The sequence below is a fragment of the Cricetulus griseus genome (genome assembly GCF_003668045.3).
Source record: "Cricetulus griseus strain 17A/GY chromosome 1 unlocalized genomic scaffold, alternate assembly CriGri-PICRH-1.0 chr1_0, whole genome shotgun sequence".
NCBI lineage: Eukaryota > Metazoa > Chordata > Mammalia > Rodentia > Cricetidae > Cricetulus > Cricetulus griseus.
The window spans coordinates 92,186,555-92,209,030 of NW_023276806.1; the positions used below are offsets into that span (position 1 = coordinate 92,186,555).

The 22,476-nt window shown below is 39.0% G+C and overlaps 2 protein-coding genes across 2 annotated transcripts in view; one reads left to right on the plus strand and one right to left on the minus strand.

Annotated features, from left to right (window-relative positions):
• Positions 1–14,124, plus strand: part of Igsf10 (immunoglobulin superfamily member 10) — a 28,145-nt gene extending 14,021 nt beyond the window's left edge. The window contains exons 5-6 of the mRNA XM_035450531.1: positions 900–1,800; positions 12,216–14,124. Coding sequence (XP_035306422.1) covers positions 900–1,800; positions 12,216–14,124 — 2,810 coding nt within the window. The remainder of the gene's footprint in view (positions 1–899; positions 1,801–12,215) is intronic.
• Positions 14,125–17,048: 2,924 nt separating this feature from the next.
• Positions 17,049–22,476, minus strand: part of Med12l (mediator complex subunit 12L) — a 320,970-nt gene continuing 315,542 nt past the window's right edge. The window contains exons 43-44 of the mRNA XM_027391634.2: positions 18,854–19,006; positions 17,049–17,273 (exon numbers count right to left, since the gene is read on the minus strand). Of these exons, the coding sequence (XP_027247435.2) occupies positions 17,049–17,273; positions 18,854–19,006 (378 nt within the window). The remainder of the gene's footprint in view (positions 17,274–18,853; positions 19,007–22,476) is intronic.

The following is a 22,476-nucleotide window of genomic DNA, read 5'->3' on the forward strand; positions in this document are numbered from 1 at the left end:
CAATAAAATGTAATGATAATGGAAGTTTAAAAGAATAGTTTTTGAGGTTTGATAGAAGGGCACATGCCTATACTCCCAGCAATGTGATTGAGTTCAATGCCAGCCTGGGCTATAAAATTCGTCCCCATCTCAAAACAACAGTTTTGAAGAAATAGTTTGGGAGGCTGGAGAGATGGCTCAGAGGTTAAGAGCACTGGCTGCTCTTCCAGAGGTCCTGAGTTCAATTCTCAGCAACCACATGGTGGCTCACAACCTCCGTTATGAGATCTGGTGCCCTCTTCTGGTGTGCAGATATAAATGGAAGCAGAATGTTGTATACATAATAAATAAATAAAATCTAAAAAAAAAGCAACTCTTTAAAAAAATAGTTTGGACCAATTGGTTTTCTGATATTAAATGGTCTGCACTAATACCATATACACACAGGCAACATAGGGCTGAGCAGAATGTATTTATATATTTGCATATACTTATTCACAACAATAATTAAAAAGAAAGAGGCCATAAATTTGAAAAATAGCAAGAGGGAGTACATGGAAGGAGTTGGAGGAAAGAAAAGGGGGGGTAAAATGATTGTTCTGTAATATCAAAAATAAAAACATTAAATAATTTGTTAAATCCAACAAAAATACTTTGAAAGTATAGATCATATGTGTATATATATATATATATATATATATATATATATATATGATTTTACATAGATAAATGTCACATAGAACTATTTGGATTTTAAATTTAAGTGAATAAAAAATTGAGAAACAGTTTTAGCAACCTGAAGGCTTTCTTTTTTAGTTTAAATATATTTATTGTCAGCTTAACAAAAGCATAGCTTCATGTTTTCTACCCAGTCTTAGATGCTGATGAACTATATGCATAAATTTCTTTCATCTTATTAGGACTTGAACTATCCCAAGGGACACAGAAAAGCAGATTCCACGTGCTTCCCAACGGCACCTTGTCCATCCAGAGGGTCAGTGTGCAGGACCGTGGACAGTACCTGTGCTCTGCATCTAATCCACTGGGCAAGGACCACCTTCGTGTCACCTTGTCTGTGGTTTCTTACCCTGCTAGGATTCTGGATAGACACTCCAAGGAGATCACAGTTCACTCTGGCAGTACTGTGGAACTGAAGTGCAGAGTGGAGGGTTTACCAATGCCTACAATTTCCTGGATACTTGCAAACCAAACAGTGGTCTCGGAAACATCCAAGGGAAACAGAAAGGCCTGGGTAACACCTGATGGAACTTTGATCATCCACAACTTGAGTCTCTATGACCGTGGCTTTTACAAGTGTGTGGCCAGCAACCCAGCTGGCCAGGATTCACTGCTCGTTAAGATACAAGTCATCACAGCTCCCCCTGTTATTCTACAGCAAAAGAGGCAAGCCGTCATCGGGGTTTTAGGTGAAAGTTTGAAACTGCCCTGTACTGCAAAAGGAGCTCCACAGCCCAGTGTTCACTGGGTCCTCTACGATGGGACTGAACTAGAACCGCTGCAGTTGACTCATTCCAAGTTTTTCTTGTACTCAAATGGAACGCTGTATATAAGAAACATTGCTCCTTCAGACAGGGGCACCTACGAATGCATTGCCACCAGCTCCTCAGGCTCACAGAGAAGGGTAGTGATCCTTACAGTGGAAGAGAGAGAGACAATTCCTAGGATAGAAATTGCCTCTCAGAAATGGACAGAGGTGAATTTGGGTGAGAAACTACTATTAAACTGCTCAGCTACTGGAGATCCAAAACCTAGAATAATCTGGAGGTTACCATCCAAGGCTGTCATCGACCAGTGGCACAGGTAAGCCTTTCTGTTAGAATTATCCCCTTCATTTATTTAGCTGTACAACTTCTAAAATGAGAAAGCTTACACAGCAAGGCTAGCAGAGGCTTCAAGACCACACAGGATGCACAGGAAGGTGACTGACTATAGAAAGGGACTCCATTTGACTTCACTGAATACAAAATCAGTTTACATGCTTAACTCTGGGACCCAGATTCTAGATTTGGACAGTTGAGAGCTGTAGGAGAATCTTATTAGCCTCCATATTGGTGGCAGGTGATTTTTTTCCTTTTTTCTTTCCTTGTGGTTGCTTTAAAAATGTTAACTGTGGGAGAGGGAGCAAAAACGTTAACTGTGTAAAGTTTTTCATAATCTCCTCTGCATCAAAAAGAGAACTAGTGATGAGGTCAAGGCTTTCAGAACAAGATGTTTGACCCTCTAATCAGATGTTCCACACTTTAATTACATCACAATCCTTTCTTCTTAAAATTGCAGTACACTTTATGAAAGACACATTAAGACCTTCTCAGAGTGAAATACACTAAAATTCCATGAGCTTGATGCTATCAGATGCAAACCTTTTTAAATTATACTCTTTATAAACATTTGCTTTGAAAAGCAATAAACTTTTTTTTTAACTGCTTCCTTCATTTTATTCACTTAGAAAAAATCTGGAGGGAATGTTATGTTAGGCTATTTGGCTCATGTTATAATGTCCCACCCCCAAAATATGGAAAAGTGTACTTTGGCAGGAATTAAACCTGGGATGTGTCATATGGCTCATTTCTGCCTTGGCTAGCAGGTTGTAAGTGGGATGGATAGACCTCTTCTGTCCAATTTTACAAGAGCATTGTTTCCTAGAATCAGTAAGATAATGGAATCAAGCATGCTTTTCACAGAGCACAAGGTACCATGCTATGCTGCTACACAGTTTTATTGGCTTATTTTTTAGCTAGTGTCTCATGTAAGTTATATAAGCCTCACTTTAAGTATCCTTAGATTTAAATTTGGAAGTCAAGGCATTTTCAAAATACATAGGTTGGATTAATTCAGCAGCATTTATAATCAAATATCTTTTATCAGCTGTTGTTCCTACAATTTAAAGACAATACAATAATGTACAGCATTCAGCCTCTCTGTGTATTTTCCATCTTCACATGGCTTTTTAAAATTACTCTATTTCTTTTCATTTTATTTTTTTATTTGTTTATAATTTTTTAAAATTACAAGCAAGCTTGCTTCACATGTCAATCCCAGCTCCCTCTCCCTCCCTTCCTCCCCCTGGTCCCCATCAACCCCTCCAAGTCCCCATCCCATCCCCCGTCTGTACCACGGGAGGTTGAGGCCCCCCATGGGGGATCTCCAAAGTCTGTCATATCATCCCAGACAGGGCCTAGGCCCTCCCCTATGTGTCCAGGCTGAGAGAACATCCCTCCATGTGGAATGGGCTCCCAAAGTATATTTGTGCACCAGGGATAAATACTGACCTACTCCAAGGCCCTATAGATTGTCGAGGCCTCCACACTGACATCCACGTTCAGAGTGGTCTGGATCAGTCCCATGCTGGCCTCTCAGCCATCATTCTGGGGTCCATGAGCTTTCCCTTGTTCAGGTCAGCTGTTTCTGTGGGTTTCACTAGTCTGGTCTTGACCCCTTTGGTGGTGGTTTTGATTTTAGCCATTCTAACAGGTTTAAGATGGTATCTCAGAGTTGTTTTTATTTGCATTTCCCTGCTGGCTAAGGATGTTGAGCAATTTCTTAAATGTCTTCCAGGCATTTTAGATTCCTCTATTGAGAATCCTCTGTTTAGTCCCCCCCCCCACACACACACACTTTTTAATTGAATTATTTGGTGTTTTGGTGACTAGCTTCTTGAGTTCTTTGTAGATTTTTGAGATCAGCTCTCTGTCAGATCTGGGGTTGGTGAATATCTTTTCCCATTCTGTGGGCTGCCATTTTGTCTTGTTCACTGTGTCTTTAGCCTTACAGAAGCTTCTCTGTTTCAGGTGGACCAATTTATTATTTGTCAATCTCAGTTTCTGTGCTACTGGTGTTATATTCAGGAAGTGGACTCCTGTACCAATTCGTTCAAGGGTACTTCCTACTTTCTCTTCTAAGAGGTTCAGTGTGGCTGGATTTATGTTGAGGTGTTTGATTCATTTGGACTTAAGTTTTGTGCATGGTGATAGATATGGATCTATCTGCTATCTTCTACATGTCTGTATCCAGTTATGCCAACACCATTTGTTGAAGATGCTTCCTTTGTTCCATTGTACAGTTTTAGGTTCTTTGTCAAAGATCAGGTGTCCATGGATGTGTGGGTTAATATCAGGGTCTTCAATTCGATTCTATTGGTCTACTTGTCTATTTTTGGGCCAATATCTAGCTGTTTTCATTACCATAGTTCCATAGTATAGCTTGAAGTCAGGGATGGTGATGCCTCCAGTAGTTCCTTTATTGTACAGGGTTGTTTTGGCTATACTGGGTCTTTTGTTTTTCCATATAAAGTTGAGAATTCTCCTTTCAAGGTCTGTGAAGACTTGTGCTAGGATTTTCATAGGGATTACATTGAATCTGTAGAATGTTTTTGGTAAGATTGCCATTTTTACTATGTTGAACCTTCTTATCCAAGAGCATGGGAGAGCTTTCCATTTTCTGGTACCTTTTTAATTTTTTTTTTAATGTCTCAAAGTTCTTATCATTCAGGTCTTTCACCTGTTTGTGTCTATTGTAGAGTGTTACGTTTCTCTGATTTCTTTCTTAGCATATTTATTGTCTATATATAGTAGGGCTACTGATTTTTTGAGTTAATCTTGTATCCTGCCACTTTGCTGAAGGTATTTATCAGCTGGAGGAGTTTCCTTGTAGAATTCTTCAGGTAACTTATGTAAACTATCATATCATCTGCAAATTGTAAAAGTTTGACTTCTTCCTTTCCAATTTGTATCCCCTTGATCTCCTTTTGTTGTCTTATTCCTCTAGCAAGAAATTCAAGTGCAATATTGAAGAGGTATGAAGAGAGTGGACAACCTTGTCTTGATCCCGATTTTAGAGGAATCTCATTGAGTATCTCTCCATTTAGTTTGATGTTGGCTGTCAGTTTACTGTATATCGCCTTTATTATGTTTGGGTATGTTCATGTTGTATCGGAACTCTCCAAGACCTTTATCATGAAGGGGTGTTGAATTTTGTCAAAGGCTTTTTCAGCATCTAGAGAGATGATCATGTGGTTTTTCTTTTCTGTTTGTTTCTATGATAGATTACATTGATGGATTTTCATATGTTGATCCATCCATGCATCCAAGGTATGAAGCCTACTTGATCATGGTGTATGATTTTTCTGATGTGTTCTTGGATGCTATTTGCCAGTATTGTATTGAGTATTTTTGCATCAATGTTCATGAGGAATATTGGTCTGTAGTTCTCTTTCTTAGTTGTGTCTTTGTGTGGCTTGGGTACCAAGGTAATTGTAGCCTCATAAAAAGAGTTTGACAATGATCCTTCTGCTTCTATTGTGTGGAACACAATAGTATTTGAGGAGTATTAGCTTCTCTTTGAATTTCTGGTAGAATTCTGTGCTGAAACCATCTGGCCCTGGACTTTTTTTGGTTGGAAGACTTTTGATGACTGCTTCTATTTGAAAAGCAATAAACTTAAAGCTTGTGAAATATAAATTCTTGTGACTTCCATGACTTTGTGAAATGATTTTCCATAATCCAGAAACAGATGGGGATGAGTGTTTTTATGTACATTTATTCTTTGAAATATCCATGCAATAAAAATTAGTGTATATGAATTTATATGGATATTGGAAACTGAAAGTTTTCCCCCTAATGTTACAGCAAATTGATACAGAATAAAATGAACAGATTTGTAATTTTTAATACAAAGGTCAATATTAATTTTCAGGTTTTTCAGGCACTAAAATGACCTTAAAAGTTAAATCCTAAGTCACTAAGCTGTAAAGTTATAAACTGCTGAACTAGAGTGTGAATATTAGAACCTACATACTTACATATGTTTTCTCCCCTGTATGTGCCCCCATTTTGATAGTCAATATCTTCAATACTTCTTTTACCATATTTCCATTTGATTTTAGAATATCAGCTCTTATTTTTCTCAGAATTGTTGCAGCTACTCTGAGTCTTTGAAGATCTTCATGAATTATCAGATTTATTTACTTCTTGGAAAAAAATGATTGGAATTTGGATGGTATTTTTCCTTGAATCTACAGATTAATCTTTTGACCTGGTAACATGGACATCTTTCCATTTTGTGTGTGTGTCCTCTAGAATTTATTTTTTATAATTATTTAGGTAGCTATCAATATTTTACTTTCTACTTTTCCCTAAGTAGTTTGGAGTGCTTTTTTTCGTTTTGGTGCCTTTGTTTTTATTGTTGTTTTGTTTTTTTGCAAGTTCATCATAGACATGTAAAAATGATGGGTTTTATATATTGATTTTGTATCCTGTAGCTTTATTGAATGACTGATTATAGGCTATCAAAGTTTTCTAATGGAGTATTTTTATTTTTCCTATGGAAAACAATGACATTTGCAAACAAGCTACTTTAACTTTTCTGATTTGGATGACACAGTTCCTTCTTATTCCTATTGCTTTCATCAAGACTTTCTTACTATGTTAAACAAGAGCAGCACAAGCAGAGGGATTCTTGTTCAAATTTAGGAACACTTTAGCCTTTTCTAATTCCGTGTGATATTCATGGTAGATTTTTCATATATAGGCTTTAATAATTTGAGATACATTCCTTCAGTACCTAATTTATTATCATAAAAGAACATTAAACTTTACCAAATGCTTTTTCTACACTTGTAAAGATAATCATATGGTTTTGTATTTGTGTTGTATTGTTTATTGATGTGCAAATGTTTAACTATCCCTGAATTCCTTAGGTTAATTTTAATTGATCTTGGTTTGTCCATGTACATTTTGAAATGCTCAATTCAGTTTACTTGCATTTTTTTTGCTTTTATGTTTATTGGAGATATGGGTCTAAATTTTAATTGTGCTTTTGATTTAGAATGAGAATGTGCTGCCCCTTGAAATCTTTGTTGGCAGCATTCCTGCCATTTCTATTTATACTTTAAAAAGAAATGCAAGTAAACTCTTTATATGTCAATAGAAAGCATCAGTATAGCTGTCAGGCACTAGGATTTATTTTTAAGATAGCAGACTCTTCATTACTGCTTCAGTATCATTACTCTGTTGTTTTCTTGATCAATTTTAGTGGGCTGTATACTTCCTGGAACTTGTCCAGTACTTCATGAATTCATGTGATTTTTGCCATATAATTATTCATATTAGCTTTTAAATAATCCTTGGTATTTTTGTAGCATCTGGGTTCTCCAGAGGAACAGAACCAGTAGAATAAATACATACTGAGTGGGAATGTGGTTGGCCTCCAGGACCACATTCCAATGAATGGCTATCTTTACATTGAGAAAGCTGAGAACCGTTGTTTCACAGTCCTTGAAGCTGAATGTCTCAGTAGCCTCAATCTGGAGCTGAAGGCCTAGTCTTCAGGTCACTTTGATAGACCAAAGAAGCTGACCTTGGATTTCAGCAGAGGATGGCAGTGACAGCAGAGTAGATGAGCTTACCAGCAAGAAACAGGAAGGAAGCAGGGCAAATGGCTTCAGCAACTTTTGCTCTGGACCTCCTTATGTGCCTGCTGCTGCTGGAAGATGTTGTCCACACTTAGGGTGGGTTTTCCCATTTCAATTAAACAAGAAAAAACCTCCAATCATGCCAGAGCCTAAGCTAATCTAGATGACAGCTCATAGGTGTGCCTAGAGAGTTGTGTCTTGGGTGATTCTAGATCCTGTCAAGTTGACAAAATTAACTATTGTTACCAGTTATGTTTCTTTTTTGATTTATCTGGCTGTCTCTCTCTTTTTTATTAATCTTGGTAAAGATTTGGAGATGCTATTTTTCTTTTTTTTTTTAAAGCCCACAAATTTTGTTGCTATTCATAATTTGTTTTTACTTTGTATTTTGGTTGTTTTTTTTTTTTTTTCCTCTCCTTTAATTTGGGTTGGGTTTGTCTGGTTTTTTGTTTGTTTTGTTTTTTGAATCCTTGAGGTTACTATTGTTTGAAACCTTTTTTAAAAATTATCTATTTTGGTATAAATGTTTCTCAAAGCTGATTTTGCTGTACCACACAGATTTTGACAGATTGTTGTAACTTTAATGTTCTTAAAATTCTTTCCCTTTTATTTTTCAATTACCCTAAGCTCATTTAAGGACATGTTATTTAATTTTCATTTATCTATATACTTTTTAATTCTTGTTGAATTTTGTTGTCTGAGAAGATAAATATTTCAACCTTTAAAAATTGAGAATTGAACAGGGTGTTGGTAGTGCACGCCTTTAATCCTAGCACTCGGGAGGCAGAGGCAGTTGGATCTCTGTGAGTTCAAGGCCAGCCTGGTCTCCAGAGTGAGTGCCAGGATAGGCTCCAAAGTTACACAGAGAAACCCTGTCTCAAAAAAAAAAAAGAGAGAGAGAGAGAGAGAGAGAGAATTGACATATGGGCTGTCCTAGAGAAAATTCCATGTGTTGATGAGATGATTGTGTATTGTACTGGTTGAATGAAGTGTCTTAAAACTGTGTTAGGCCAGTTTTCTCTACAGTGTGGTCAAATTTTGAAGTGTCTTAAAACTGTGTTAGGCCAGTTTTCTCTACAGTGTGGTCAAATTCAGATGTTTTTTAGTTTTTCTGTCTAGATCTTTTTAATCTATTGAGAAAGTTGGGTATTAACACTACTATTGCACTGGAATTAATTTTTAATTTTTTATTTTAATTAAAAAGATTATTTTACATGTCAATCCCAGGTCCCTCTGCCTCCCCTCTTCCCTGCCCCCCCCAACTAACACCCTACCTATCCCATACCCTTTCTGCTCCCCAGGGAGAGTAAGGCCTTCCATGGGGGGGTCTTCAGAATCTGTTATATCCTTTGGGATAGGGACTAGGGCCACCCCCTGGTGGCTAGGCTCAGGGAGTATCCCTCTATGTGGGATGGGCTCCCAAAGTCCATTCCTATGCTAGGGATAAATACTGATCCACTACAAGGGGCCCCATAGATTTTCGAGGTCTCCTCACTGACACCCACATTCAGGGGGTCAGGATCAGTCCCATGCTGGTTTCCCAGCTATCAGTATGGGGACCAAGAGCTCTCCCTTGTTCAGGTCAGCTGTTTCTGTGGGTTTCGCCAGCCTGGTATCAACCCCTTTGCTCATCCGTCCTCCTCTGCAACTGGATTTCAGTTCAGTTCAAGGTTTAGCTGTGGGTGTCTGCTTCTACCTCTGGATGAAGGCTACAGGATGGCATATAAATTAGTCATCAATCTCATTTATCAGGGGAGGGCATTTAAGGCAGCCTCTCCTCTATTGCTTAGATTGTTAGTTGGTGTCATCTTTCTTTAGATCTAATATTTGCTTTATATATCCAGTTGGTCCCATATCCAGTGCATATGTTTACAATGGTTTTATCATTGTTGTCCTAGTTTCTTTTTGTTGCTGTGACAAACACTAGACCAAAAGCAATTTAGTGGAGGACAGGGTTTATTACAATTTCCATGTTATAGTTCAAGATTGAAAGAAGTCAGGGTTGGAACTCAAGACAGGAATTTGAAGCAGGAACATGGAGGAATGCTGCTTGCTGGTTCACTCATTGGCTCATGTTCAGCTAGATTTCTACAGCTCAAGAGCAACTGCTTAGGGATGATGCCAACCAAGGAGAGCTGGGATCTCCCTTATCAATCAATGCAATCTCTCTCAGACATACTCACCGACCAATGTGGTATGTAAAATCCATCACTTGAGACTCTCGGCTAATTTTAGGCTTTGCCAAGCTGACAGGGAAGCAAAGACAATCTTGTCAAATTGATGCTTGTCTCTTTTCGAAGTTTCACTCCCAGGCTACTTTGAAAAGTTACCAGCCCTCTCCTAAAGCAGGTCAGCTGGTTCTTACATCACTGTTCTTCCCGTGTTGGTTAACAGAGGATGTTACGTTCTGTAATGTCATTAGATCACATTTGAGGTGTCATTTCAAATCAGTTGTTTTTTCTAAAGTCTATCTCTTTATCAGTAGCATTAACATTAACCAAGAACTTGAATCAGAAACAGTGAATGTTTTGACAAGGATACTGTGTTCTTAGAAACCCCTAAGGTAATTGCAGTGCACACTAAAATTTCAGTCTGGGTCTCAAACTTAATTATTCTTAAGTAACCAGAGATACTTGCCAAGCACTGTGGTCTGGATCCCTACCACATCTATTGGATCTGAATCTCTGAAAAGAGAAGCCAGGAAATACGTATAAATTTGGCCCCATACAATGCTAACATAGGTTAAGGGAGAACAAATGTTTAGGGCATTAGTCCTTAGACTTTGCTACACATGACAATCATGTGAAAAGCCTGATGCCTAGACCATGCCACATCACTTAAGTCAGACATTCTAGTCTTGGAGCATAGTTTCTAAGTATTTCAGACTATACAAGTTGAATTTCTAATAATGCAGCCAAAATTGAGAATAAATGGTTTTAGAACACATTAGGAGAGATTAATAACAGGTGGCAGTGAGGCACCAGACAAAGGCAGGCTTTCCTGAGACTTCAATCAAGTTCATCGGAAGATTTCCTCTAGAGAGTGGGAGAAACACAGATTAAACAAACAAAAAACTGTATGAAGTTATCCAGTAATTTCCTTTATTCGTACACATTATCACGATTTCACATTGACATCTTTCCAGAGAAATTTCTTCCACACTAGAGAAAAACAAAAATCATACTGTTCTTATATTATTCTATCTATAGTACTCTCTAGGTTGGAAAATGACTTGAGGTTGCTGACTTGGGGAACAGTCATGCTTCAATAAGTCCTGGGCTAGCCAGATGACTCGGTGAAGGTGGCTGCTGTTAGCCACTGTTAGTGTGTTTCTCCAGCCTCCATTAGAGGCTTTTAAAATGTGTCCCTTAAGAAGTTTTTGGGTGACTAGATGGCTCAGCAGGTAAAGACACCGACCACCAGGCCTGTTTACTCCAGTGCACATACACACCCACCCATCCCCCCCCACACACACATACTGGATGGATAACAATGTGAACTGATAAATGTAAATTTTAAAGTTTCTTACTTCTTAGTTTCATTTGTGTGTTTACCTCATGCTGTCAAAAGAAAGGAGAAAGTACACTTAGGGGTCCTTGTTTATAGTCTTAGCACTAAAAGCCAGGCTCAGTTTTATCAGAAAAGATCTTCCATCTGGTGGTCAAGCATGGCAATTACAGGCAATGCAAGTGGCAGTCCTCATCGATGGAGCCAATATGGAAACCAGTCCTTTTACAGCGGCCCAGACAGCAGGTGCTGCAGCTTCTAATGAGTCTTAGATTGGTGCCCTCTACAGCAGGCAGAGGAGAAACTGTTCTCTAGTTAAATAACTTAATTATTGCCTCTTTAATACCTTTAAAAAGTATCATCAGGCAATAATGTAACACATATGTATCAGTTATTTTTCCTCATTAGTAGAAAATTTTAATTTTTTTGTTGATCATTTGTTTGATACATAAAATGTCTAAGAACTTGCTACTTCCAGCATTCCTCTTTCTGTGAGCTCTTTTTAAAAAATTACATAAAGGAGATTCACTTGAAATCTATTTGGGAAATAACCACTTGTTTTAGGTAAATCATACCTTGTTACAGTTTTTTTTTTTAAGCAAATGGCTTAGATAACAATAAGTGATTTAGACTTTCATTGTAAGAGTCTAAGGAATCATCCATAAAGTTAATGCTATGTATAACACACACACACACACACACACACACACACACACACACACACACACACCATGATGTGGTAGATACGGTGATGGGCTTGATTGTGACAATGATTTTCATTTTATCTATGTGTCAGAATTTCATAGTAATTTACATGCACAACTATGGCAGTCATCTCTTGGTAAGGTTGGAGGGAGGTAACATCATATAAATAAGGCCACTTCTACATAGTATGACATTCTGTACATGTGTATAAGTTGGTGTCAAAATTTTAGTCTTTTCATGTATCAATAAAAGGCATGCCCATATTCATGTTGTTGCATGCATATGTAGTGGCCAGGTGTCTTCTGCAATCACTTTCTACTGACCCTGAACCTAGAGCTCATCCATTCAGCTACACTAGCTGTCTAGCAAGCTCCAGGAATCCATCTGTCTCCATGCCCTTAAGCTGGGGTTACAAATGTGTACTGCTATGCCTACCTTTTATGTGGCCACTGGAGAACCAATTTCAGGTCTTACAATGGTGCAACAGGCAGTTTGCTAACTGGGCCATCTCCTCAGCTCCATTTTTAGTCTTTGAAAAGATAACTTTCCTCACTGCAAGCAGCTGCACTTTCATATTTGTCTCTTTTCTTCTTAGGATGGGCAACCGGATCCATGTTTATCCAAATGGATCCTTAGTTGTTGGATCAGTGACAGAAAAAGATGGTGGTGACTACTTGTGTGTGGCAAGAAACAAACTGGGGGATGATCTGACCCTGATGCGCGTCCGCCTAAGACTGACACCTGCCAAAATTGAGCACAAGCAGCATTTTAAGAAACAAGTGCTCCATGGGAAAGACTTCCAGGTTGACTGCAAGGCTTCTGGATCCCCTGTGCCTGAGGTATCCTGGAGTTTGCCTGATGGGACAATGATCAACAATGCCATACAAGCCGATGATAGTGGTCACAGGACCAAGAGGTACACTCTTTTCCACAATGGAACCTTGTATTTCAACAAAGTTGGAATTGCGGAGGAAGGAGATTATGTTTGCTATGCCCAGAACACCTTAGGGAAAGATGAAATGAAAGTCCACCTAACAGTTATAACAGCCACCCCAAGGATAAGGCAAGACTACAAGACAAACATGAGGATCAAGGTTGGAGACACAGCTGTCCTTGACTGTGAGGTCATTGGGGAACCCAAGCCAAGTATATTTTGGTTGCTGCCTTCCAATGATGTCATTTCATTCTCAAACGACAGGTACATATTTCATGCCAATGGAACTCTGTCCATTAATAAAGTGAAACTGCTTGACTCCGGGAAGTATGTGTGTGTAGCTCGGAATCCTAGTGGGGATGACACTAAAATGTACAAACTGGATATTGTCTCTAAACCTCCACTAATCAATGGTCTGTACACAAACAAAACTGTTCTTAAAGCTACAGCTGTTCAGCACTCCAAAAAACACTTTGACTGCAGAGCAGATGGGATCCCACCTCCCCAGATTGTGTGGATTATGCCGGGCAACATTTTCCTCACTGCTCCCTACTATGGAAGCCGAATCACAGTCCATAAGAATGGCACCTTGGAAATTAGGAACATCAGGCTTTCTGACTCGGCTGATTTCATCTGTGTGGCTCGGAATGAAGGAGGAGAGAGTGTGTTGGTGGTGCAGTTAGAAGTACTGGAAATGCTGAGAAGACCAACATTCAGAAATCCATTCAACGAAAAAGTAATTGCTCAGGTTGGCAAGTCCACAGCACTGAACTGCTCTGTGGATGGGAACCCACCACCTGAAATAATCTGGATTTTACCTGATGGCACCCAGTTTTCTAATAGACTGCAACATTCCCCAGATCTGATAGCAAGCAATGGTTCTCTCATCATTTTTAAAACAACTCGGAACAAGACAGGAAAGTATCGCTGTGCGGCTAGAAATATAGTTGGCTATATCGAGAAACTAATCATCTTGGAAATCGGGCAGAAGCCTGTGATTCTGACACATGCACTAGGGTTGGTAAAAAGTGCCAGTGGGGAATCTCTATCACTGCATTGCGTGTCTGATGGAATCCCTAAGCCAAGTGTCAAATGGACTACACCAAGTGGTCATGTAATAGACAGTCCCCACGCTAATGGCAAATACACACTGCATGAAAATGGCACATTGGTCATCAGAGAAACAACAGTTTATGACAGGGGAAATTATATCTGTAAGGCTCAGAACAGTGTTGGCCAGGCAGCAGTTAGTGTCCCGGTGATGATTGTGGCCTACCCTCCCAGAATTATAAACTACCCACCCAGGAGCATGCTCAGGAGGACAGGAGAAGCATTGCAGCTCCACTGTGTGGCCCTGGGAGTCCCCAAGCCAGAGATTACCTGGGAGAGGCCAGGACACTTACTGCTCTCAAAGGCAAGAGAAAGGAAAACCCTCAGAGGTGAGCTGCTTTACCCACAAGGCACCCTGGTCATTCAGGATCTCCAAACCTCAGATTCAGGAGTCTATAAATGCAAAGCACAGAACCTACTCGGCATTGATTACGCAACAACTTATGTTCAAATAATCTGACAGAAAATAAAACTAAAAGTGAAGAGAGTCAACATCTGAAGGGTTTATTTTTTCTTTTTTGGAAGAAGTTTAATCAAAGGCAGCCATAGGCATGGAAATGAATCTGAATACATTTACAGCTTCAAATTTACAATGGACATGCAAAAGAGACTTGTAAATGAATGCTTTATGAACTGATGCCGAGTTTCTATGGATTTCAACGCGAACTCTTAACTTAAGGCACTTTGATTTTTGCCAACAAATAACAGACATTAAGAGAAAACGATTCACTACAAAATAACAAATTGCTAATGCACCTGAATTTTCAGTAAAGAGACCTTTCTCTCACTATCAGTTGCCAGCTGCCTAGTGTCCATCTTCTACCAATGTTACAAACATTGCACTCAGAAAGGAGACAATGGAAAAGATTCAGTTTGCAGTCTATGTAAATCTTAATGTACAAATATTTTGTCACTGGTTTATAAACATTTTGATAAAACCTACAGAAAACAAGCACTGAAATGTTTTGATTATGCTTTAGTTTACCATTTGTTCACACTGAAAATTTTCATTGTTTTAATACCCGCATTGACAAACAAACAAAACAAAACAAATGCAGGCGCAGCTTTTCTACATGTAAAAAGCAGCAACATGCTCACACACAAGGAAATGTGAAAAGGGTGCTTCACATCTGTCCACACTGCTGTCACCCTGAAAAGGAAGGCTTTACAAGTACAATGGGACTTCTTTATAACTTTAAAACCTAGCTAAGGCACCCAATGTTTGGAGCCATTGATAAGAAAGATTTTTTTTCTAAGGAGGAATTGCTCCTTTTTTAAAAGTCTAGACCTCTTACATGTAATGACGTTTCACCGTATTTAAAATCTGAATGCTGTTTTTGTTTTTGTTTTATAATTCACTGTACTTACAAGTTTAATTCAACCAGAATATATATGGGGTATCATATAATTTACCTCTTTTAGTCTAAAGTCTGGGATTTTTTTTAGTATAATTTCTGACTTCTGTCCAAATATTCATCAATTTATGAATTTGTAGGAGCCTTGTAAATGATTAACAAAAAAAGCAGGTCTTGTTCAGTTAGCTTAGAACACTAAAGCCAAGAGCTTTGGTAGCTTGTGCCAATCATTTGAGACTTAACTCCATTGTGTCTTCACCATGCCTACTTTCTCTTGGCCCCTACCTCAGTCATGAGCTGATTGCTGTTACCATTGGTACTTTATGGCTGCCATAGGTTAAATGATACCCACCTCTACTTCTGGATGAGGAAGGGTAAATAAAACAAGAAATGCAACCCTGAAAAGAATCAGTCTACAATATGCCACATATATTAAAGGAATCTTATAGCCAGGAATTATGGTAAGTATACCCAATTCCATTATATTTCAAGGTCTGATCTTTCTGAGAGTTGGGCTTTCCATCTTATGACAACTTCCTATCTGCAGCCCACCCGCAAGAAAATGATAGTTTTGCAATAGAGTTTTCCCTAATGGCTATTTGAATACCAACCAGATGTACTTGCTATGAAAGAAAAAAGGTATCAGTGTGCCAGATTAAGTGGTAGTAAATATGACAACTAAATTTAAGGTACCAGTTGCTTTCCTTATAAAGCACATGGGGAAACAGCTCTAGGTTTTTTCCTCATCTCCCATAGCAACTCATAACTAGAGGGCCTTAGTGTGGCTTACCTTCCTTATTTCAACAAGCAAAACAAACAGCAACAAAGGTATAACCATTGCCTTAATGTGCAAACTGATTAATAAATTAACTTCTGCAAAGTATAAAGTGCACACAAATGCTATGCAATTATAACACTCCTGCTGCTGTTTGTAATATTGAGCTACAAAAATATATGGTTCAAACTTAAACTGGAATTTTAATTATCAATAATCATTGGATAAAGACCAGAAAGGGTATGACTCACTCACTAGGCACAACATTCAACCTTCGGTGGTTTTGCCAATGCAGTCATGTGGTATATTACATTGAAGGAAAAATAGCTTTGTGAACTGTGAGAATGACTCTGGAGCAGAGGGCAAAGCTGACATGTGAGACCACTGAAATGTACTGCATTGTCTGAAAGCAGATAGAATGTTCACTTAGTGGAAAGAATGGTCTTTAATGTTTGGCAAAGTCTTTTCCAGCCCAGAGTAAACACAAAACAAGCAGGCTGGAGGGATATATTTCACAGTGTACAAAGCAGTTCACATGGATGTTGCCATGGCAAAGTAAGCAAATGTGTATTTGAGGTCATTTGAATGAGTCAAACTTTGCAATGAGTAACTTGCCTAGGAAGATATAAACTATTTATATAATGATCTGTAAAAGAAATGGTCTAAAGTTGTACCAGCTACATTTTAAAAAGTAGTTCTACATGGTTTGCTCTTCATAGACAATCTATTCACAGTATGCTTGACTACACTACATGTGAAACCTTATGGCAAAAAGAAAATGAACCCAACAAAGAACATGGGAAGATCCCTACATATGTCTTAAAATGCCCTGCAATTTTCACATTCAAAATTTTATGCATCTAATTCTAAAAAAATATTATATGGAATACTCTTAAGTTACACAAACTGATAATAATTTACTGTATTTTTTACTTTAATAGGAGCAAATTACCACATACTTGAACAAAGTTAAAATAGTTACTATTTCTTTATAATAAATTTGATGTATAATTTACTTGTGCTTTTTGCACCAGTTATAAATACAGTATAAGCAATACACAACCAAGACGGACACCGACATTAATAATTAAATTCAATATAGCAAATACTTACCATACAAAATTAACAATAAGTACACCTTGGATGAGTACCAGAGTCTTCTGGACTGTGGAGCCAGACTCTCTGGAAACCGTGTCAAGTCTAAGCACAGTAGAATCTAAGGCCAGCTGTGAGACTTGTTTTATTTTTTTTTTCTCAAGTTGGCATGAGGTTCTGAAGAACCAAAAACTGGACAGTTATTTTCACCAAAACTGGCAGTAAGTAAATGAATTGATTCCACCGTGGCTCTTCTGGCCTCCAGCAGTTATATGTTGTACCTTCATGAAAAATCGGGTGAAAGATCTTGCCACTGGAAACAAAGTTGAGTGCAGTCACTTCTAAGAGTTTTCCGCACATCTCAGGGTGGTTCTTGTAGAAGCCCTGAAGAAGCAGAAGTACTAAGCAACAATCTGTTTCAGCACCTTTGGACCACAACAAAAGCAAAGCAAAGTCCTTCATAAATGTGAACCAAGTTTATAAAGTGCTTATGAAATGATCAACATTTCAAATTAGAATGATGTAAATAAATGTTCACCCCACCCTCATAGGTGAGGGAAAAGTGAATGTGTCATACTCCTGTGAGAACCGCCACATCTTTCAAAGCAGTAGTTTGGCCAACCACAGGTTAAAAAACAATCATTAATTAATACATAAATATTTAAACCTACCATGATTCATTCTTTATGTAAATATGAGATAAAAAAGCACCAGTTTCAAAAGGTCTGCTACCACACTATCTGGAGTAGGCCTGCATGATCCACATTTTAATACCTACTGTGAATATGATAAAACCTAACCACAACTTCGTTACTTATTTAAATACCTCTGCGTGAAATGTAGCATAAAATAGGGAAACATAAATAACTCAAAGACAAAAGGAGACTTCTTATGATGACTACTAAATTTGATTTTCTGTTTTTCAGTGCAAACATAAACTTCACATCTTCTCTTTCAGATTCAAAAGTGTGAAGGATGCGCACAGGGAGTCACTCCTTGCTGTGGCTGGTTACCTAGTAGAAAAGCAAAGTTAATAGTTACAGGTGCAAACTTGTGCTGAAGATAACACTTCTCTTGGGGACAGCCTCCAGTTATGGGGCTACAGACAAAATGGCTAGACCCTGAGCCAATAATCACAAAGTGTGACCAAATGTATTCTGTACAGGGGCCAGCTTCATGTGAGAGTCTCACACCTGCCAACACAATGCCTTGGGATTAGAGACACTGACTCATCAAAAGTGTCCGCTGCGTTCCAGCATGTAGTAGACAGCAGAGCAAGCAGACATACTCTTCAGACCAGTGAGCCACACACAACTCCTCAGTACTGACTTTAAATACTATAAAGCCAATCTCTATCTTCAGACTGTATTCTCGGCAAGAATTTTGGCTCTAACATCTCACTATTTTATTGTTTTAATCACAGATTATTTAATAGAGCATACCTACTAAGCAACAGGTAGGAAATGTGATTTTACTTTATTTAACCAAAATTAAGCAAGGTTATAAAAAAAAATACATGTACTTCAGCTTTGGAGATTAAAAAATTCTCATGTATGCCAGACAGAAGAAAGGGAGGAGGGAAGGTTATTTAATTCTATTTTAAGTAGAAACATACTTTAAAATGGTACTCATGAGTTTATCTAACTACTCTTTATCAACAACAACAAAAAAAAAATCAGGAGTCAGATATTGGGTTGAGAACCTGAATCATCAGAGAAGCAGAAGAAGCCACCAGTGACCTCCTCTCCCGTTCTTCAATTCAAAAGGGCTGTGATCTCTTTCTGCCCCGCCTTACTACTTCCTGTCTCCCATCTGTCTACAGTCCTCCAAAACCTCTATGGTTAATTCTCATCAGTTAGTGGCTAGCTCTGCCCTCTGACTCAAAGCAAACCTTATTGTCAGAATGCAATTAAAATAGCACTCAACATGATACAGAGAACACAGCGTGGTTTCTGAGGAGTTACCACTGTGTCAGGCTTGTGGCTGCTGTTTCTCTCCCAGTTTTCCCCCAGCTCCATGTGAGGCAGATACTTACTAGAAAGTTGCTTCTGGAGCTGTCGTACCAGGGCGGCTGTCTGTTGCTGTTGCTGGGTCTGCTGCAAGCCTTGCCTGGGGAACTGCAATTGCAACAAGGGGAAGGCTGAATCAGCTACCATGCTACACAAGGCACAGGCTGCACCTTGGGTTGTCTAATCCACTTTCACATGCTTAAGAGAAAAGGCTCATGCCCAGTGTGGAGAATTTGTCTCTGTCTACAGTACACTCAATATACAATTGGTAAGCAGTGCCCTTCATGTGGGCATTTCTTTTTTGAGTCTCGAAGTTGACACTACAGAGGTAGCCTACTCATTCAAAGACCACTGTCATCTCACGCTTCACCAGCAGGAGGCATATCCTAACAGCCTGAGTCTCTCTAGTTGGCAAATTGAAAGCTCTCTGGTGTGGAGATCTGTCCAATGCTAAGAGACTGCATGGACAGAGCAGAACCTGGGAGGCAGAGCATGCGCTAGTATAGCCTTATCTGGGCCATGACCTCCACCTGACAGCCAGGGCAGGGTGAGTAGAGCTAGACAACAAGAGTCCCAACTTTAGACTTTAAGGGGTTTCTCCTAGTGCTGAGTGAGGGAAGACCAGAAGTACAATACAAGGAACTCACACTGCAGTTCTTTCCATCAAGCTCACATGAGAAACTGTGGCTGATGTTCAAGGGTGGAGGGGGACTGATGAGTATTTGGTAGAAGAAAACATTTTTTTTTTATTATTATTATTACAATCACCAGCCGTACTGTGTTATTCCTTAACTACAAATGTCAGACAGGTGCTCTTTCCTGTTTTTCCTTCTGTCTTCCTTGGCTGCCTTCTTGCTGCCTGGAAACAATCGGGATGCTCTGAAACAAGCCTCCCTTAGTCATGCACAGTACTGGTCCATTCCCATTTACCTCAGTCTGCGCTGTTTGCTCATCTACCTGTATAGAATGCCCTGAGCAGGCTGGCACAGCACCCAAGAGATGGAAGGGTAGGAGCAGAACCAGGCTAGGAAGGAGCACAGTAAAGCTCTGCTTTATTTTGCCAGCCTTTTCCACAGTAGCTCTCTGCTGGCCAAATGTATCCAAGGCAGGAAGGCCCAGGCTCTTCTATCAGCTAACCGGGCTCTCTCCATCTCCACTCTTGTGCCTTCTGGAAGCTTAGAGGCCTGATATGCCTGTAACACGTTTGAACTGCTTTTCCTCAATCTGCCTCATATCTCTGAGTTGTTTAAAAGACCTTTCTCAATATGAATACAACATGATTCTGTCTTCTTTGGAGATCCTTGGTATGACCGAAAGTAGCCTAGGATTATTAGCAGTGTGGGAAATAAAAATTCAGAACACATAGTTAAATGCTGATTTTAGGTAAGCAATGAATAATTTTTACTTCACTAATATTTAATATTTCATGTGACAAAACTGCATTGAGTCCAAGTAGCCCAATAGATTGGAGATAACACTTTTGCTAATTGTCTGAAATTCAAATTTAATTGAAAGTTCTAATTTATTAGGCATTGTCAAGCTGACTCTCTCATGTATATGACACCAAAAGCTGGTAAGCCATATCCAATACTAGTGTTATATTTCCCCCACCATCTCCACATACAGCTTTGGGAAAACAGGGTAAAAAGCATTCCTTAATAGGGGAAAGTCGTATGGTAAGTTTTTTTTTGTTGTTGTTGTTTTTTGTTTTTTTAATTCAACTCTTTCTATACTTTTGCAGAACCCTACTTAACAGTTCTTTCTACATGCCAGGCATTATAACTATACTAGGCATTATAAGCACATATTGCCATACTTAATTCTGATGTAGGGTTGACTATTCTAAATTTGTCCAAAATGCTTGGAACAGGTTCTCTGGAATTCAGTGTGTGGCAACGGTTAGCTCTCACCATGCCATGTAGGGCTGGGTTTACCCTCACACACAACCCTCACCCCCACTGCACTTCTGAAGTCAAGCACCCACATGGTTGCTTTATATAGGACACATGGATTTCTGCTCTTGTCAGCTTTGGCTGATTACTCTTGCATTTTCAGGGGTATTTGAATTTGGGCAATGAATACAAAGGACTATAAACCTTTACTACTAATATTCTCGTGATACAGATGTGAGTTGTGTCATTGGGATTCTGAATCCCAAGGACATTCTGAAAATCATCTCAATTTCTCTGAATAGAACAAAAGATTTTCTTGAAGAAAACCAATATAACGCTTTTGCCTGTGGCTGCTGTCAAATTTACAGTAATTACTAACTAATGCTGCTATCATGTATATTTTTGAAAGGTAAAATGCAATACAATAGGACCCTCACCTAAGGACCATTGTATTTCAGGTCATCCGATTAAGACAACATAAAATGAAAAAAAAAATTTTAGTAGCATGGTTTGAATATTATTTTCTTAAATGTTGAAAGCAGCTTTAAAGAAAAGATGGGCTGTATCTGTCAAGTGTAGTCAAAAGTAATTTAATCATAACATACCTTAAAAAGATTGTAAGTCAATAACTTCAATTATGACAAGATTGAGATACCAGACATACTTCGCCAGAAAGGGCAGAGTCTGCTGTTAGTTGTCCTTCTTTCACAGAAGACAAATGACACAAGCATGGACTCTAAGTTGTCAGCACACTTAACTGAGGGGTGTGGGCGTTTCTTAACATTTCATCTCATTTCACAGAAAAGTTTCCTGATGACAGCTTAGAGAGGGGACGATTTCTGTCCTAAGGCAGTATTGACCTTAAAAACACTTTATTGCAGTGATCAACTTGGCCAAGGGTGTTGGTAGTCACCGTCTCCCATGCCCCAACTGATGGCACCAACTAAAGGAGACCAACAAAGGTAATAGTCAAAAGGTAACAGATCAAACATTGCCTTTCAAGATCACTTACATTTAAGCTTTCCACCATAGGCTCCCCAAATTTTTCCATCTTTTGATCTCTGTTAAGGCTTCAACTATATAATTCAAGATTAAAAAAAAAAAAGCTACAGTCCTAAACCCCAGGACCTCGGATTGTGACCTCACTTGGAGAGAGAGCCTTTCCAGAGGGAACCAAGTCCAACTGAGCTCTGTTATAATGGAATCTAATACATGAATGGTATTCTCATATAAAGGGACATGTTGGCATACTGGTGCAAACAGAGGGAATGCCACTTGAAGGTGAAGCAGAGCCTCGACACTAGACAGCTAGTGCACTGAGAGGCTGGAGCAGAAGAGTGGCATAGGCTCTCCCACCAACCCGCAGAAGGAACCAACATTGCTGACTCCTGATCTTTCACTTCTGGTTCTCAGGAACAGGGAGGAAAAACATTCCCATTTTTAAGCTACCTAAGTTTATGTAGTTTGTACGACAGTCCTAGCAAATCAAAACAACCTCTGACACTCTTCAACTAAAAATATAAAGCCACCAGATGTTACTTGCCATGTCAAACACTTTCCTTCAGCCATTTCCTAGGATTCTCTGTCCCCTGGTGGCAAAGCACACTCGGCACTTCCATGGCATGCTCCCTAACACCTGACAGGGTGCTGGCCTCTACTGAATACACCAAATAAGAACTTACTGAA